This window comes from Glycine max, chromosome 11 (genome assembly GCF_000004515.6).
Source record: "Glycine max cultivar Williams 82 chromosome 11, Glycine_max_v4.0, whole genome shotgun sequence".
In the NCBI taxonomy this organism is placed as follows: Eukaryota; Viridiplantae; Streptophyta; class Magnoliopsida; order Fabales; family Fabaceae; genus Glycine; species Glycine max.
This window is the reverse complement of record NC_038247.2, coordinates 6,829,150-6,848,115: the sequence shown is the minus strand read 5'-3', so window position 1 is coordinate 6,848,115 and position 18,966 is coordinate 6,829,150. Positions and strand designations below refer to the sequence as shown.

General features: G+C 34.7%; 2 protein-coding genes across 2 annotated transcripts; both read right to left on the bottom strand.

Moving 5' to 3' along the window:
- Window positions 1-245: 245 nt before the first annotated feature.
- On the bottom strand, window positions 246-6,833 carry LOC100788280 (uncharacterized zinc finger CCHC domain-containing protein At4g19190). The gene is made up of 7 exons (XM_003538878.5): window positions 6,541-6,833; window positions 6,393-6,455; window positions 6,171-6,319; window positions 5,940-6,056; window positions 5,228-5,429; window positions 1,574-1,691; window positions 246-1,483 (listed from the first exon to the last, which is right to left on the bottom strand). The coding sequence occupies exons 1-7, from the start codon at window positions 6,751-6,753 to the stop codon at window positions 522-524; spliced, it is 1,824 nt and encodes a 607-aa protein (XP_003538926.1). The 5' UTR covers window positions 6,754-6,833; the 3' UTR covers window positions 246-521.
- A 4,114-nt stretch (window positions 6,834-10,947) lies between these two features.
- Window positions 10,948-14,532, bottom strand: LOC100794774 (ABC transporter G family member 14). Its single transcript, XM_003537660.5, has 5 exons — window positions 14,189-14,532; window positions 13,248-14,040; window positions 12,687-12,863; window positions 12,387-12,574; window positions 10,948-12,036 (listed from the first exon to the last, which is right to left on the bottom strand). Exons 1-5 carry the CDS (start codon window positions 14,366-14,368, stop codon window positions 11,392-11,394), a joined length of 1,983 nt encoding a protein of 660 aa, XP_003537708.1. The 5' UTR covers window positions 14,369-14,532; the 3' UTR covers window positions 10,948-11,391.
- Window positions 14,533-18,966: the final 4,434 nt, after the last annotated feature.

The following is an 18,966-nucleotide window of genomic DNA, read 5'->3' as shown; positions in this document are numbered from 1 at the left end:
ATTGAGTTTAAACGTGTTTGAATTCAGTAGTTGAAGAGTCCCATAGTCTATAAGTGTTTGAGGATGAAAATGCTTTAATTAAGAGTGAAAAAAAATTCTGGATTTAGTTTTCATGTAATGAAAGGTAAAGAACATATTCATGAATTATACAAAGATACATAATGTCAATTTTTAGTTTTCTTATTAACGATTGGAATTATTTTACCTTCTAAACTTTAAAAGAACTTAATCTAAAAATTCTCATAGGAGCAAAAAAAAAATCTTTTATTAAAAGGAGGAAATAAATAAAAAAGGGAATGCCAACTCTGTAACACGAAGGTAATGTGGCAAACAACACAAATAATACAACGAATTCATGGTGCACTAATTTTTACTTCCTCTTTAATACATCAAACAACTATTTTGTATGGACACACTGCCATAACGATGGCATTGGTGGTTACTATTTTGGCATCCCTTACGAAGATCTACTCTGCCTTGTCTAATAATTTCTGTGATGCTTGACAGTTGCAATGAACTATTCAATGCTTGTAGCTGCTCCTTCTTGACTTATGATGTTTCTCACGATGATCAGAATAATCAGATGAATAAGAATGCTCATATCTACTTTTTTCACTTCTATGATATCCATCAGCACTAGAATCCTTCGATGAATACCACTGCCTTTTTCTGTTCTGTTTATTCATATCACTCTCAGGATACTCAGAACCCTTGGGCGTATCACAATACTTTTGTTTGATTCTTCTATTTTGATCATCCTTGTGGATATCAGAATCTTCAGATGAACAAGAATGCACAGCTCTGCTCTGATTTCCTTGGTAGCGATCAAAACCATAAATTCTGTCATACTTTTGAGAATCACAATGGGCTGTTGATGAGTGCTTATGGTTGCTCCTCTTAACCTTGGGCTGTCTTTGATGATTAGAATCGTCAGATGAATAAGAAAGTGCATCCCTGCTCCTGTTATCAGCATGATCACAGGCAGGACCAGAATCCTCATATGAATATGAATGTCTTTTTTTGCTATCTTTGCTCTTGTGCTTTTGTATATTCTTTCTACTTTGATCATCCCTCTGACTGTCAGAATCTTCAGATGAATAAGCATGCTTTCTTCTGCTATGCTTACTCAGACCATGCCTAGAACGGTCAGAAACTCTGGACGAAAAGGAATGCTCTCGTTTAGTCCTACTTCGATCATTCCTGTAACTGTCCGAATCTTCTGATGAATGGGAACTCTTCTGTCTGCTCTTTCCATGACCTTCTTCAGAGACTGAAGTTTCTGATGAGCTTGACCTTGCACGATCTCGCTTCTTTTTGTTTACCTTAACCTTTTTTTTCTTAGACCTCCGCTCTCCATCATCCAATGATGCTTCACCATCTGAATTTATTTGTTGCTGCTTTTTGTGCTTGCTCCTTTTGGACTTCTTCGGTTTTTTAGAAAAGTTGGTTAATAACTCGGGGATATTATCCATACCAAGAAAACCTGAAAAATAGGCAATAATTATGGTTTCCTTGGACAAATATGCAACAGTTAAAAGGCATAACTTAAAAAATTAGAGCTGCTAGTACATACCTCCATACTCATCAAATATGTCCTCCTCAGCAACTATCTGCTGGTTTGGATCATCTGGTTTGAACCCTCCTCGAGGGGGACTGATTCCTGGCCTTTGCTTGAGCTCCCATTTTAGGGGCTGCATCATTTGCCGAACAATACCATAAAACATGTCAATATTATATCATCTTTTTAGCATAAGCATAGTAATACACATCTTCATTGCATCAAGACTACAATTTGCACGACATAAATATAAAAATGCAGTTCCCAGCAACAAAATGAGCACAATAAAGAACATTGGCGGGAGGTATGCTAAAATTGTCTATGGATTTTAGAAAACCTGAAGGCAATCTAAAATTGCCTAGCTAAGGTTGAATTTTCAAAATCTTCCTGAATTCACATTTTCTCCCCATCATCTGTAAGGGATAGTGTTTCCTTTCCAAGTTCTTAACTAACCTTTTCATCCAAATTAATGCATATTCCGTTTTGATTATTTCACTCAAAAAAGCTTTCCAGGTAAAATCTCTCTCTACAACATTTTCATTTTCAGCTATGGCAAGCAAAAGTAAAACAAGCTCACAGAAATCCACTCTCATCAGAGATGGGCATAACTTGTAAATGATAGGGCAGGAATCTATCAATGAAGTAATAGAAATGAATGGACTATGGATAGTGTAGTGTGATGTATAGGAAGCATTATCCCTTGAATAGTATGAAAATATATAATTAGAAACAGCAGGATACCAAATTACCAAATTTAAATTCTTAATTGCTTGCTTAAATTATCACATATTCAACAATTGGCTGCACGTGAAATTATGTCCCAGAGATCTTGAACTAATTAGAGACTGGGATTGAGATTAAAGTAAGATAGGCAGAAATGACATTTTTGCAAATGTAATTCTCAACATTTGTGAACACCAGTTTGTGATCACAAGTAAGCCATCTCACAGTGACACGAGTTATATTCATTTTATAAGCAAGTTACGATAAGTATATTGCAATTCCGTAGCTTCAAATATTGTAATGGACTTGGAGAACAATGTATTAATTATTTAATAGAAGAGTTTAGAAATAAGAGAATACCTAGAACATCCATTTTCAAATTAGTTAACTTGTCAACAAAAAATGAAACTAAACTCTACCGACACACAAGTGTACCAACCCAAAATGTAACATCCCATTTTTCGTAAACTAATTTAAAAAAAAAAATTGTTATTTATAAATAAATAGAGTTTTAAAAAAATGATGAGGTTTTTGTAATTAAATGAATAAGGAGAAATAACTTTATTAAAATAATGATTTGAGAGAAAATAAAAAGGGTTATTCATTTGATAGGAAATAAAATAGTTTCTTTCTATAAAATAATAAAAATAAATAAATATAATAAATATTAGGTTGTGAGTACCCTACCTATAAATAGCATTAGGTCAGTTTTCACACAGACAATACCTCCTCTTTTTCTCAATTTTGTTTTCTCCTCTCCTCATCCCAAAATTCTCTCTTTTTTCCGCATACCATCAAACTTGTCTCAGAAAAACGATGATCTTGGACTCATTCACCGTTGGATCGTTGTGAAATTTGAGCACCAGGTTTGGAATTCATTTTCGAACATTCTCACTATTGGAAATTTCGAAATCATGTTGGAGCTGAGAGAAATACACTTTGCATCGTAGCCTTTTCTTTTCTCGCAGAAACCCAAAACTGTCTCGGTAAAACTACGATCCCGGATTTGTTAACCGTTGGATTGTCGTAAAATTTTGATATGTGGTTCGCGATTCATTTCCACACATCTTCACTGTTGGGATTTGCAAAATAATGTCTGTGGAGGGAGAAATACTCATCGCACAGTGGAATGAAGGCTTCAATCTCTTTTCCTTCTTTTTAACGTTTGGAAACCCTATTAGAGCAATTAGAGAAAAAACTTGAGAAATCTCAGAAAATCATTAGAGATGCCGCTATCACTGTCGCAATACACACGTGAGCCCGCTTAGAGGTAAGGGATGATTTTATCGCAATTGGAGTTTGAATGAACATGTGTATGGATCCTTAAAGAATTAAATTGAGGTTTATTTTGGGATGTTTATTGAATTATAATTTTTCCTTTAAGATTATAAATACAATATTGTTATGTTTTACGTACTAATTGATGTTCTTATGAGAATTGATTGATAAATTTGAGTGTTCTTGATGTTTTTATGTTTTTGATGTAAAATACATGTATAATTAGTTGTGAGCTATGAATTGTGCAATCATACAATTGTAAGATCCTTTAAGGGCGACGAGTATTGTGATGGGACCCACTGTGAAAACCCGACGAGTTAAAATGATTTTAAAAACAATTGAGTAGTTGCGTGTATTGCATAGTTCATAGGTAAAGTGTATATGATTCATGAGGTGTGATAACGTGTTAAATTGAGATTATATCATTGTGATTGAGATTGAGTGTATGTGATACATTGAGTATGTATGTGATTGAGATGTTGTATATATTGAGTTATGAACTATGAATTGTACAATCGCACGACTATAAGACCTTTTAAGGGCGACGAGTTAATGCTAAGACCCTTTAAGGACGACGAGTATTGTGATGAGAACCACTATAGGGACCCGACGAGTTTAATCGAGATAAAACTATTTTAAAAACAATTGAGGAGTTGTGTGTTTTGTACAGTTCATAGATAGTTTATAAATAGAATCTGTGTGCTAAAATGTTTTCTGGATTGGACCCGAATCAGGAGGAAGAAGCTCTGACGGACTCTTCGGAGTGTAGGCCTTGAGGGTAAATACACTCGATTTGAGTGCTCCTATAAGCCTGTGTCGATCCCACATGGTTAGAGCATTCTCACAAAACAATATGATCCTGACTGGTCTCCCTATAATTTTACCTAGTGAAAGTAACCTAACTTACTAGTGTTTGGTTTGTCTTGTCATGTACTCCTAGGCGCCTAACGATGTTTTTCACTGACATGGTACCACATTGCATATAATATTGAGTCTTAGTGTATATGTTGCATAACGCTTGTGTATTTATCGATATTGATTGACTAGGTGATATTGTGTTTTAATCCTTGAGTACGTAAATGTTGTAAAAATGAATGAGATGTGTTGTGTTGTGATGTTGAGTGACAAAATGGTGAAATGACGTGAATTATGTTTAAATAAGTTTTATTTTGTTTATATGATATTTATACTTACATGTTATCTTATTTCTCTCAATTAGTTAGGAATGTGATAACTCACTCCCTGTGTGTTCTTTGGGTTTGGATCCTGTGATGATCTTAAATTGTGTTCGGAAGAACAGATGATTAGGTAAATTACTTTAAGGAACCTTGTGCTGAAGGACGTCGGGACACGATGCTCTGATAGGATGTGACATTGGAATATAGGTTTCTATATTAATTGTATGAAGTCTTAGACAGCCTTATTCGAGCCGAGATGACTTTATTATTTATTTGGACAAATTTGAATATGATGTAAAAGAAAGTGAATGTGAACCTTTTACTCTGTTGAAAGGATTTTTTTTAAATGTGTTTTAAAAACTTTTAATTAATTATGATTTTTTTTCCTTTTATTAGTACATATATGTATAAGGTAGAGGGTGTCACATACAAAGTCAAAGACTAAGTTGTAAATTTGAAAAACAATTGTTCAATTAAATGAGCAACTAACCTCAGTAGGTTCTGTGTGGGCAAGGATAGCATTCAAGGGATCATCTCTTTTCAATCTGCTTTCCTCATTAGGCATTATAGCATCCTTCAAGGGACATTCGCGATCACCACTTTGGTGACCATAGTTCCCACATCTTAAGCATTTTACATTACGAACTTCAATTCCAAAAGGTTTCACCCTGGCAGGAGCTCCTGTTTCCAGCCTAAAAACCATTCAGTTACTAAAAGTACAATTAAATAGGTTTACAGAAGTTCATGGGGTCTCATAGCAGCAATTAAACTTGAATAATACATCTCCATGCCAAAATGACAAAATGTAAATCAACATGTCAAAATAGCCAGCCAGTTATCGAATTGAGTCAATGATAAAGAACTTCAGTTTCTCTCAGAGATCGGTTCGTTCTAACTTGTATTTAGCCCATAATAGAGACAACACAATCAAAAGTAATCTCGATGTGCTGCAAAAAATCTATGGTCGTATTCCCTAGTACAATCAATTCTACTTCTGATTCCCAAGCAATCCAACCAAATTGGAAAACAGCATATCATTAGATAGCTTTGGAATACCACACAACACATTCGTCTCTTGACACCAAAGGCTGCCATCATTGGAAGAGTATAAGCAAACACATCATTGGACAGCTTTTGAATACACAAGCCAGGCATTAATATAAACACACAAACCAAACAAAAAATAATAATAATCGACATACCTAGGCGCATTTTTAAGAACTTCGAATTCCTCCTCAGTCGGAAGAGGCCGCCCGAAAACATCCTTGGGCCTCGGTTTCTTCTTCTCTTCGTTCAAATGCGAGGAACTCTGCGGCGGCCTAGGAGACGAGTAATAAACAAACATATTCAATCACACAAAAACTAAAAACTAGTAACAGATTAGTTTCATTATTGTTATTATTGATATACAAAGCAAGTGATGAAGGAGGTACATGGAAGAGGAAGGTCCATCATCAGCACTAGGCCCCTTGCTCATGTCCTCTTTCTTCTTCTCCTCATTCATCTCGGCAGCTTTGGCGCTCTCGGCATTGTAACCGGGAGGACGAACGTACATGAAACTAACAGCTTGCATGAGCTCCACCTACACAAAACCCTAATTTCAAATTCAAGAAACGAGAAAAGACGAAGAGAGAGAGAGAGGATGCGATTCGAACCTTTTCCTTCTCCTTCTTGGAGATGAGAGCGGTTTGGCGAAAGAACTCTTGCTCCTGAGCGAACTGCAATTATAAGACGCAAACAGAGGGATAAGAAGATGAATTGTTGTTAAGGAAGGAATTGGAATGAAGAGAGAAAAAGACTTGCCTCGCGAGAAACCTCTTCGGTGCGGCGTTGGCGATTGGCGTGGGTTTGTTCGGCGATCCATTTGCGGCGTTGGTTGGGGTAAGAGAGAGGGTGCCATGGCTTCTGGTTGAGATAGGAGTGGCTCCAGGCGGTGCCGGATTTGGTCTTGTAGTCAACCTCTCCGTTCGCGATTCGCTTGCTCAGCCTTATGCCTCCTCCTTCCTCACCCTCCATCGATTCTCTCTCTCTTTCTCTCTCCAACACTGTTTATCTCTTAAGTGTATCAAAGTACTGTAAAAGTAAAACCTCTAATCAAAATTTTCAGTCTAGAAAGGTCAATAAAATAATTATTTTTAATTTAAGATTATTTTCGTTAAATTATAATTTTAATATCTTATAATTTTAAATCTATAATTTTGATTTATATTTTCTCTCTCTCTCGTACTGTTTATCTTTTAAATACATTAACATATTGTAAAAGAAAATCTGTTTTATATTATTATTGATATTATTTTTAAAATAATTTTATAAAAATTAATAAGTTATCGAACTATAAATGATATTTTGTGATTATAATAGTGTAAAATATTTTTATATAGTATTTTTTTCTCAAAATTATATATCTAATCAGTAAAAAAAGTTCAATAGTCATGTTTTGTAAGGTAAGTGAAAAAAAATTATATATTGTCTATCAACAAAAAAATTATGATTGGTATGATTTTTAATATTGTCAAGAGGGTATAACATTGAGAGGAAGGGGATGTTTGGGAGAGGAAAAACAAGGATGGGGAAGCCGATAAGGAGAAGAGGAAAGAGCAAACTATTTTGAATATTTATTTATTTTTTTTAAAAAAGGGGTATGAACTATGAAGAGAAAAAAAAAATGTAAAATAGAAAGGGCTTGACCTAATATTACCTAGAGCTCGATGTGGTCCATTCCAAGACTGGGCCATTAAAACGTTGTTTTAAGAATTGAATTGGTTCAGCTGGGGGCTTAGTTTGATTAATTCAACAGCTGGTTGAAGGACTGAATTAATGCATAAAAAGCAGATGTTCAAGTATGATTAATGCATAAAAATTGACCTCAATAAAATTTCGACTCAAGATTCAGCTAAGTGTAATCTCAATAAAAAAGTCTGAAGTGATTAGGATTAATTTATAAATTTCATGAAAAATTAAGTGAACGATTTTCTAAAAAGGATAAAACGTAGGAGTATGTATTCATTTTATCTTATAAGAGAAATTTATTTTATTTTATTTTCTTCTCAAATAAAAATTGACGGAAAAGTTTATTCATAATGTCTGGAGTAGTCAACTTTGATCTGGCTAATAGGAAACTTGAATTTCTCAGCATCCAATGACTTTTTTTCAATGCAAAAACTGCATGCAATGATTTTTCTTGAGTATGACGAATGCAACTTTAAGATGAGATGCTATAAGAGTAGGAAAAACATTTTCTAGATTATTTGACAACCTTCTCGGTAAAAAGATTATTCACTGTGAATACTAATTGTGAGTAACTAACATGACAACTAATAAGTCAACCAAAAGACCACTTAGATTTGTCTGCATATAATTTATTTTTCTCGAGGATGGTGAATAATGCTTAGGGAGTGACAGTTGAAACCTTGTTGTATCTATGCTATCCATTTATTTAGAGGAAACCAAACATAAACATGTCTATTATTCCTCATTTTATTCTTAATCAGGCCTTTTTCATATATACCCTTGGTTAATGTGTTGCACTTTTTTGGAGCCTAATTGTCCTTTGTCTTTGTTCAGCCTGCCTTCAGTGTAATTTCTTGTAATTTTTTCTACAGAAAAGATTCGAATTCAATGCATATAGACCTTTTACTTTATATGTGATAAGTGCATGCATATTTATGCGTGCTAAAACTATGCTTTATGCATGATACATTTCACATATTATACCCAAACAACTCTTTGCTCAAATGTCAATTTCTTTAACTTTCGGTATTGTTTTTGGATATGTGCAATTTGCTGCAAACATAAGTAGAATCACTCAGTTGACTTCAATCTCAAGATGAAGCCCTTCTGAGGTCCCACTCACATGTAAATGTTTGAATTGAATTGTTTCTCATTGGATTGCAGCAATTTGTAAAGATTGCAGAATTTGGTGGCATCTGGTTCCTAAGCTAACTAACGAATCTTTGTTGGTTACTTTTGACCAATTTCTTGTTTAGTATCATGATTAACTGAATGCTAGATTGCTACTCAACATCTCTTGATGATATCATGATTCTTCCGTGGATAAAAGTTACATTCCTCAATTTTGTTTATTCTTTGTAGTAATTTCTTGAGACTTTCGGTTATGGTTACCAACACTGGATATGTGCAATGTCCTGTAACCATAGATAGCATCACTCACAGTCACATTGACTTCTCTGTCTCAGAATGAAGCCTTTCTGAGGTCCCACTCACACGTAAAACGTTGAATTGGATTGGTTCTTATTGGATTTCAGCAACTTGGAAACATTGCTTAACTTTATTGGTATCTGGTACCTAAGCCAAATTTTGATTCTTATTTGATTTTTGACCAATTCTTGTTTAGTATCACGATTAACTGAATGCAAGTTAAACAACATCTCTTGACGATATCATGATTCTTCCGTGGATAAGTTACATTCCGCAATTTTGTTTGTTCTTGGCAGGTAACTAGTTAGTAATGTTGGAAAATAAATAGCATATTCTTCACCCATGACTGCTTTTTAAATTTTGTATGCGGAGCTGAGGTCAGTGACATTGTACAGCATCTCTTGGACCTCATCTTCAAGGAAGTGTAAAATTCTTTTGGTTGTTTTGAATTTGTAACTTAGGTTTGTAACTTTGTGTAATATTTAAACCGAGTCCACTGTGGATTATGATTATGTTCTAAATAATGGGATGTTTTAAAGCACATGTTGTACCCTGTATAAATGTACTGATTTTACTTTGATGTGCTGCACATGGGCCTGCTTTTACACAAAATAGCAAAAGCAAATAAAGACTGATTCTCAGAAGTACCTACACATAGGTACATAATAATGGAGATGAAAAGGTAAATTTTGCGTAGCAACAAAAATGAGTCTGATTTACCTAGGAATGGAACTTCCATTATATTTTCATGTGCCTTCTTTTTGGAGATAGTGTGGGAGAAGGGAGAATTCTTGCATCTGTTCAATCACAATCACAGGTGCTTGACAATTACACATAATGCCTGCATTAAGGGGTTTGGTTGGTGATCTGAAAATGCATAGGTATGATTGGAACCTTTCACTTCTGTTGCTAGAGTTGGGTGGAGGCCAAATTGGACCACAAAGTTATATTTTACTGTTGCTTTGCTATTTCTATTGCTAGGCTTCCATTAACATAGTATATTTTTTGGGTTGTGGATGGCAAGTAATAATGAATCCTTTTTTGCTTCTGGACGTAAGCATAGTGATAACATTTTCTATGCAGCAAAATATTCACTTTCTTAACTTTGTTGATTTATTAAACCATCATGGAAAGCCTGACTTTGATTACTCAAGTTATAATCACGTGTGCAGTACCTTTTTGTTGTTTATGACTAAATACCTAACACTTGGGTGAAAATGAGCAACGTCAAGGGTGAAAAAATAATTATGTTCTAAGTTTGATGGAATAGTCTTAACTTACTTTTTATCTAATAATCATTTTGTACTGCTTCTCCATTTCTCACACACAGATAAACTCTAGAACACATATTTTACTTCTTCAAGTTTAACTACTAATGGAGTAACAAGCCGATTGAGAGATCATATACCCTACAATCTACCTGTTTTAGATTTTTCTGTTTTTAAGCAGAAACATAAACTGTCCTTTTCTGTGTCCAACTTCGAAGTGATTAGAGTGGATGATGCAATATGCTGAAGTAGATTGTGACACGGATCTTTTAGTTTTAGGTGCCGTTTTTAATTTACATGAAGTATATCAACCTGATTTAAATGGTCTTCTTGGTACTCACTAGTCACAACACATTGCCATCCGTCCACTTTCAATTATTTTAACAAGCTGATTTTGATGTGCATTAACTAGGCTTAATCTTCATTATCATTTGATTTTCAATTATGCCATCATTTATACATCATTGGATTATGAATATCACTTGGTTAGTTGGTTGGTTGGATCAATTTTAATGGCATGCTAATTATTCTTAGCGTTCTAAAGCATCATACTTTTTAATTTTGAGTGAAAAATTCAACAAAAGATCTAATAATTTCCACTCAATTAGAAAAGGAGTAAACAGTGTAAGCACTAGTGTAAAGGATTTAACCATCATTTAATCATAAATTACCATTTATGAAAAATAGGTTGACTTTTACAATAATTATTTTTAAAGTTATATTACGATGATTTTTAATTGGTTAACAATAATTTTTTTTTTTTTTTGTACATTGACAGTAGATAGAAATTAAACTCAAATTCTTTAGGGAGAAATGAAACAACAAACTTGTGCTTTCAAAAGCCTGAAAATGATCCTCATCTGTGTTTTGAGGGATAAAAAACGGTTCTGAGCATTCAGCCTTAAACGTCCGGTCGCTATCTTTGACCTTTTATGCTGATTAGAATGCAAAATGTTATTTTTCTTGCTTCTTATCATCATGTGTCATAAGTATATGTCCCTTGAGCTCAGGCAGTTGAATTTATGTTGAAGTAGAAACATAGAGTTAGTATTCTCTAAATCTATTAAAAAGAAGTCTTGTACATCCAACTCAGTCAGGGAGAGTTGATAAAGATTCATTACATGAGTTCCATCAAAAGTCTACTATTCTAGCATTATTCCTCAGTTGACATGTGCAAAAACTCTTCAAGTTCTCGTGCTGTGTATGGGAGCTCCGCCATAACTTTAATCTACCTAACTCTATGCAGTGCTAAATAAGCAACTAGTCGATAACCCACCAACATCATGGCCATAATGCACACATCAACCCACAAATGATTCAAGCCCATTGATTTGATAGGAGGAAAGTCTGCAACTTTGCACAGCTCCCCCGTTGAGCATTGATAATAGTCATTTTCATTGTACTGGACACCTAAAAGCAGCTTGTAACAGTAGTAGCTGTAGCTCAAGTACTTGAGCCACACTATGAATGGAGGAATCTGTTGTATATAGTACCCTCCAGCAATGAGAAACACAAGGGTTGTCACAGAAGCTAGAGTAGTTGCTTGTTTAACCTCCATCAAAATAGCACCAAATGCTAAGCCAAGGCTTTGAGAGACAACAACACTGTAAAGCACCACAAGAAGTGAAAGGATAAATGTCACAGGATCAGGTTTAAGCCCTCCCATCCAATAGATTATGAAGACAAATGCAGTTGGAAGTGCAAGCTCCAGGGGCAAGTCTCCTATTGTTCTAGCTAGAAAGTAGGAAGAAAGGCGGTACATTCCAGACGACCGTTCCTTGATCAGCATTCTCCTCTCTTGAGGGAATGTGAAAACTGCATTGTAGAGAGGGTAGAATCCCCAGAAAACAGAAAAGAAAAAGAGCAAGGCAACCTGCATTTTTCAAATACAATTCCATATTAGTCCCTCTTGAGAGATGTAATTTACAAAACAAAAAATTTATTATTTCTCTATTGATTCCCATCCAATCAAAATACTTTCTATACAGATTTTTTTTTCATATCTAAGCCAAGTAATATTAATCATATAATTTGACTTCTTGGAGTTCAAGAAACACAGGACTTGAAAATGGTGTGATGTTGACATGAATATGAAAAGGAATTCAGTCAAATTAAAGGACTAATCGTATATGTTACAGGAATTATTTTTTTTTAGTTATGTTATTAATTAGCTGTCAATATCATCAACTAGAAAAAGAAAAACTTGAAGCAATTCTTACTTACCCGATCTTCAATGTGTGACTCTGGAGTATGCCACCACAATAGTCCACCAAGAAAAGCAACACTTACAACTTGGAATATTCTCAGCCTGTTGAAGGCTTCATACCTTCGCTCCCTCACTCCCCTTTGCAATAGTACTTTGAACTGATGCCACCAGCTCGTGCACCATTGTTCTGGCTTTATCGAATTTCCTGCATCAATTCATCAATAAAGACATTTCAGACCATTAAGACTAATAATAGAGAGAAACTTTTTTTCCTGTGATTGTTTTTCCCTTTAAAAAAAAAAGAATAGAGGACCTACTTGCACAAGCATCTTTTGTGATATTGTAGTTGTTAGCTTCCAGACTGCAAACCTCAGATTTCAGCCTTGTAGCTATATTCTTCTCATAAGCAGAGATGAGAGATTCTCTCACCTGCTTTCTCTCCTGTTCTAGTCCCTCACTTTGTTCAGTTGCATGCTTGGAGTCCGGGGCAATCCCTGCAATGCATCATGACATTTTTAGTATTGATTTTCTTCAAACTAATACCAAATATGTACATGATATGATACATGGTTCTCTCTAGATTAGCCAAACCATAACAAATTTAATGAGTTTTGAACTGGTGTCCACTCACTACAATTCATTTTAAGTAAAGAAAAATTTAGAGATCTTCTCCCAGTTGACAAGATCATATCTCAAATCTCAAGCAAACAATGATTTTTTTAAGAAAAAATAAAGTGAAGCCAATTAAGCAATGATAAAAAGAAAAAGTATGTGTCCACTTCCACTTTTGAAAGCCATTGGTTTTATAGTTATTAACTATAACTGGTAAAAAAAAAAAGAAGAGAAAAGAACTGAAAAAAATGATTACTGTCCATTACCGTTGGCAAGATCAAGCAAGAGATCAGCTGGATTGACAGTCACACATGTGGAAAATCCAACTGATGAGAAGTAGTCCAAGGCAGTTGAAGCAGGACCATAATAGATGGGGCAGCCTTCAGAGAGCAACACCACCTTATCAAACATGTAGTAGAGCCTACTAGAGGGTTGGTGAATGGTTGTGACAACAGTTCTGCCACCGCTGGCGAGGTGTTTGATCGTGTTGAGGATCCTTTGTGCTGTGGTGGAATCCAAGCCAGAAGTAGGCTCATCCAGCAGCAAGAGGCTTGGGTTGATGAGCATTTCTTGGCCTATGCTCACTCTCTTTTTCTCTCCACCTGATATTCCTCTAAAAAGTGGTCCTCCTATCATGCTGCTCCTGCAACGAGTCAGTCCTAGCTCAGTGATCACTCTCTCAACATGCTGAACCTTTTCGTCTCGGCACAAGCTGTTTGGAAGCCTTAGGAGTGCAGTGAACACTAGTGTTTCGGTGACGGTTAGGTGAGGGTATAGTACATCATCCTGAGCCACAAAGCCTGTTCTTCTCTTCATGGCACCTGAGAAAGGCTGGCCGTTGTACGTGATCTTACCGGATAGTTTTCCACTGAGCCGGCCTCCGAGTGCTGTAAGAAGTGTGGTTTTGCCACTGCCTGATGGCCCCAACATGGCTAGTATTTCTCCTGGACACACCACACCAGTGATTCCATTCAGTATGGTCTTCTCCTTGCAAGTCCATGTACTTCCCCAGCACCCTCCTTTCTGCTCTAGTTTAACTTTGTACACCAACTCTTCAAACTGCAATCCAAAACACAATATGTCATAAGAGATTAGTAACCAAATATATCTCATAAATGTATGCATATGCCGCCACATAGAATCAATGCAAGTGTGGGGGATATGAGTATCACTGAAGCTCTTGTTATGTGACTGAGAAATTAATTACCTTCAGAGTTATGGGGTACATAATGAGTTTTGGGAACGGTTGTTGTTGTTGTTCATTGGTTTGCATGGGATAGGAAATAACAGTTGAGTCATGTGGCTCGGTCATCTCTGGTGGTTCTTCCACAGAGTGATGAGTACTATTGCAGTATTCTGGTTTTGGTGCTATGCAGTTCTGGGGCATGGCTAAAGAAGTGAGGGAGTTTCACAGTCTTTTGGTGAAAATAGTGGTGATGGGAGAGAGGGGGAGGGGAGTGATAAGGATTGAGGATTGAGAGAGAAGTTAAGATGTTCCTTTTAACTTGATGTTCCAATGTGTAACTAGGAGCAGCACATTAATATATAGCAAGGACTAGGATGTGCACTGTGTCAAAGCCGTATTATAGGCCACCCTTGGATGGTGGAATCCCACCTTTTTATCTCAAATTATTCTATCATGACCAAGCTCACAAAAAAAAACTTAGAAATTCTGAACCGTTGCTTAAGATCATTTCTTGATTACTTTTTCAATTTTTAACACAATTTTTTTAGTAACGGATTACTTTTATTAATATCACTGTTTTCTCATTATATATGCCCTTACTGAAATTGGCAGAGGTAGAAACAAAATTTATATTATTAATAGTAGCTAGTTGATCCAAGGAACAATACATGCAGACGAAAAAACAATATTTCAAAGAGGCAAAACCAGCCTCCACTTCTTCCTTAAGTTCAAATATTTTTTTCATCTTGGAATTTTACATCAATATTTTACTCTAGGCCATGAAGTGTTGCTGGTCAAAATTCAAGCCACAATCACAGAAGCAATAAAATAAAAACAGAAATCTGGCCACCCCAACAAAAAAGTGAATACAGAATTGCTTCATCACGTTTTGGCTTTCTAGTGATATTAGATGGATTTTTGTTATCGTATTTTATGCAGTAGAGTCATACTCGTGATATTTGTATGTTGCATGTCTGTGCATATTGCAGCAAGACCAAAAAAAATAAAATGCTAGTACAGCCTCTTGTGACAATGATAGTATTGTTTCACATCTATGTACCAGCTCATATTTTTGAAGCAAGTGGGTCTCTTTAATGCTTTGTGATACCCTTGAGGTTTTGAGCTATCTGTTGGATATGCTTTGGTTTATTTTACGCAACCGTTCTTTAATTTTCCTTTTCAAGATGATTGTACACTGTGCCATACACTATGTCGAGAACATGTGAGAATGGAAAGCATTGAATATTTGAGTACTGCTAAAATAGAGTGACTATGATGGCTCTCTTCCACCATTTCAACTAGGGATAAAATTTCATCCAAACAAATTCAATAGAACAAGCAGTAAACCATGATGATTAGTCCTTTATACATGTGTGGGAGTTTTTTTAACCGTCTTAGTTCTAACATCGATGACAATCCCCTTCCTTTTTCTTTGGAAATTCTGGAAGCTGCCATATTCCCTTCTCAACAAAATAATTTACAAACTTAACGTTCTTATATGAGGCATGATCCAAGTCTTAAAGATTTATTGAAACTTGAGTCTAAACAAGTTTTTGAAGTAAGATCCAAACCCATATCTAATGTCTTTCAAGGAAAAAAAGTGTTTTGGTTAAGCCTCTTCGTACCTGTAATATGCTAAATCTTTCTGGAATCCGATTACTGATATGCCCCCTAAAGGTGAAAAGTGAAAACCATTTATAAAGGCTACAAATGATCTCCGAAATTTCCATTGATTTCCTTCACACTTGTCTTACATATGAAGACAAGAACCTAACTAACTAACTACACTACGGTTAATGACATTTCTATGCATGCATTCTTATTTCTTGTTCAGTTATTTCTTACCCTTTAAATTAAAAGATTTCTATTAAAGGGAGAACTCATAAGCACAATAGACAGTACATAATTACCACCTATTGAAGAAGTGAAGAGAGAAGAAATATCTTTTATATAAGGATCCTGACATAGTGACATCTGTGGTTAGTCTGTCATTTTTCTCAACCGCTTACAAATAATCATGGAATTGAACATCTTTTTAAAATATGAATGGATGCGAAATTTGGTTGTTTTCATTTTTCTTTTTTTCCATTTACATTGTTATTGTTATTGTTAATTTTTTATTATCATTTAGTACGTTTTGAGGACAAGGACATGATTTTGTCTCCCCATGTGCTTGGTGTTAGTTATGGTCAAGCAGTGAGTAAAAGAACCCTCCAAAATGCAACCAAAAGTGCGTTATATTCTCTTCCCTCTTTTCTCTGCGTGTGATAACCATCCATCGGAGAAAAAAGAGAAAGAAGAAAATCAGACATACAATTTCAAAACTTTTAATTCCTCATTCCCATGACAACTCTCTTTGCCTTGCAAGTTTGGTTGAACAGTTGTCATGTGTGTGTGAGAGAGATGTAATATAAGTTGATGATAAAGTTTGATGCCTCACAGTGAAAACTTTACATTCCTAGAAGTAGAAGAAGCAAGAATAAATTCAAAAGAATGAAGAACAGGAAAAGGGTACGTGAGGATTTTACCAAGAGACAACGTTGGTCATTAAACTTGTCTATACCTTTTTATTTTATTTTTTATGGTAGTAAATGTAAAGGTGAAACTAATGGTGCATTACTTTGTAAAGCTAAGTGATTCTTATATTCCCTATAACAACATGGTACTGATTTTATATAGCACTGTTATTTTCAACATTCGTATCACCGAAATTCGATATGACTGTTTCTATTATTTATTTCCCGTTTTTTATTTCCTTGGGTTTTGTGGGGTAAAAGGGAAAGGGAAAAGGGGGGGGGGTGTTATTAAGAAAGGTTTTTTTTTTTCCCCCCCCCCCCCCCCCCCCCTTTCCTCTTTTAATCTAATAGTTTCTATTTAATCTGAATAAGAGAGGAATGATTAAAGGTAGAACCCATCAATCAGATTCCAATTTCTGTCCATAAAAATATTTTTTTTTTCTTTTGGGAGAGCACTGAGATAAATGGTATCCATAATGGGTCCGGTGGGAGGGTACCTTTTCAGTGTGGAAGACTTGGAGAATTGGCTTCTTGACACTAAGTGCGCATATGTGATTTCTGTCATCAACTTGTATATTAATTTATTATGTATATAGAGGCATAAATAATTAAGGCTGTTTTCTCTCCTTTTTTTTCCCACTAGGACCCTTTGCTTTTTCACATATTCCCATTCATTCCCTCTCACTTTCATATTTATATCTCATAACTACTCAGAGACTTGAGGCATGGATTGGATTCTCTTTTTTATTTCTAGGGGTATATCTGCCCTTAGCATTAACCACACAAGCCATCAATTTGAACCTTCTTGAACCCAAATTTTAAGAAGCATATTATATAATGTGGAATATTTATGAATTTTCATATGGAATGTCCTCCTTTAACATCAAGGGACTAGAGGGATTATATTATTAGTGATAAGATTCATAAGATGAGTGCCTAGTATTAATACCTTTGTCAGGAAGGGGGGAAAGAGGACTACGTTTTATTAAATTGCAAGTCCATTCTAATGTAAGATATTCTATTACTATCTTGTTTTTATAATGGATAGATAAATTGGTTCACTCCTGTGTCATTTGACTATGCTTATTCCATAACTTTGATTAAGACTACCGCTGGGGACTGATATCCATGGAACACTCTCTTGTACATATATATTTTCCCACATATTTCTATGGGGAACAGAAATCAAATTTCAGAAAACCATCATAACATATTTGGCCATATGATTCTCTGTTTTAACTTGTAAACAAAATGCATAATATACAGTAAATTAACTGTGTAGCATGCCTCACATTTCAATGTCGGAGAAGATTCCATGATAGACAGGAAAAGAGTTGAAAATGTTCGCATAATAACTTTATAATGTTTGTATTATGTTATTTTTCATCATGAATGCCTCTTCTAAGATGAGAGAAGTGCATGCATTAAACATGATGATTCTCACTAACGCCATGGTCCATAATGTAGTCTATGCAAATTGAATTCCGTAGACAGGTAATAAATCACATAGGATATGGAAAGTTTAGACTGGATAGAATTAAAAAAAGGTTTAATACACACCTTGAACATATCTTAATTTTTAATGGTTATTTTTCAGTTTCAGAGTTTTGTTAACAATTGTCAAGTTCAATTAACTTTTTTTTGGACATATTGTTAAGTTCAATGAATTAATAATCAGACCCAGATACACCAGTATGATGAATAAACTATGGTAAGTGATAAAGCTCTTTCCCCTTCTTACCAATGCACTAATTTTATTGTTTAATATTTTTAATTAAGAAGGACTAACAATATAATGACTTGTCTGCAGCTAGGAACTAACTATTATAATTTATTTTTTTTTCTTAACAATGAGTTAGCTAGGTAAGGCTCATCGCAGGTTCAAATTGTTGATTTTATTTTCTTTCAAAGAGCTACTATTAATTCCTGTATTACTTTTAGATTTAAATTTATAATTTAATAGCTTTTTTACGTATATTTAGTTATTAAATAATTGGTTAGAGCAAAAAATAAAATAAAATGTCAGCATACATTACAATTCAAGCAATATAACTATACGTATTTATCAAATATGTATGTGTGTTTGAGAGACATATATGATAACCTTTTAAATCTTTGAGGAATTGTAATAATTAATGCGGTGACATATATAAGTGAAAGCTCAAGTTCACTTATATATCAAACAAGCCAAAAATAGAGGAATAAATCAAAAATTATATCTTTGAGATGTGAGACATATATGATAACATTTTAAATCTTTGAGGAATTATATAAAAAAATAAA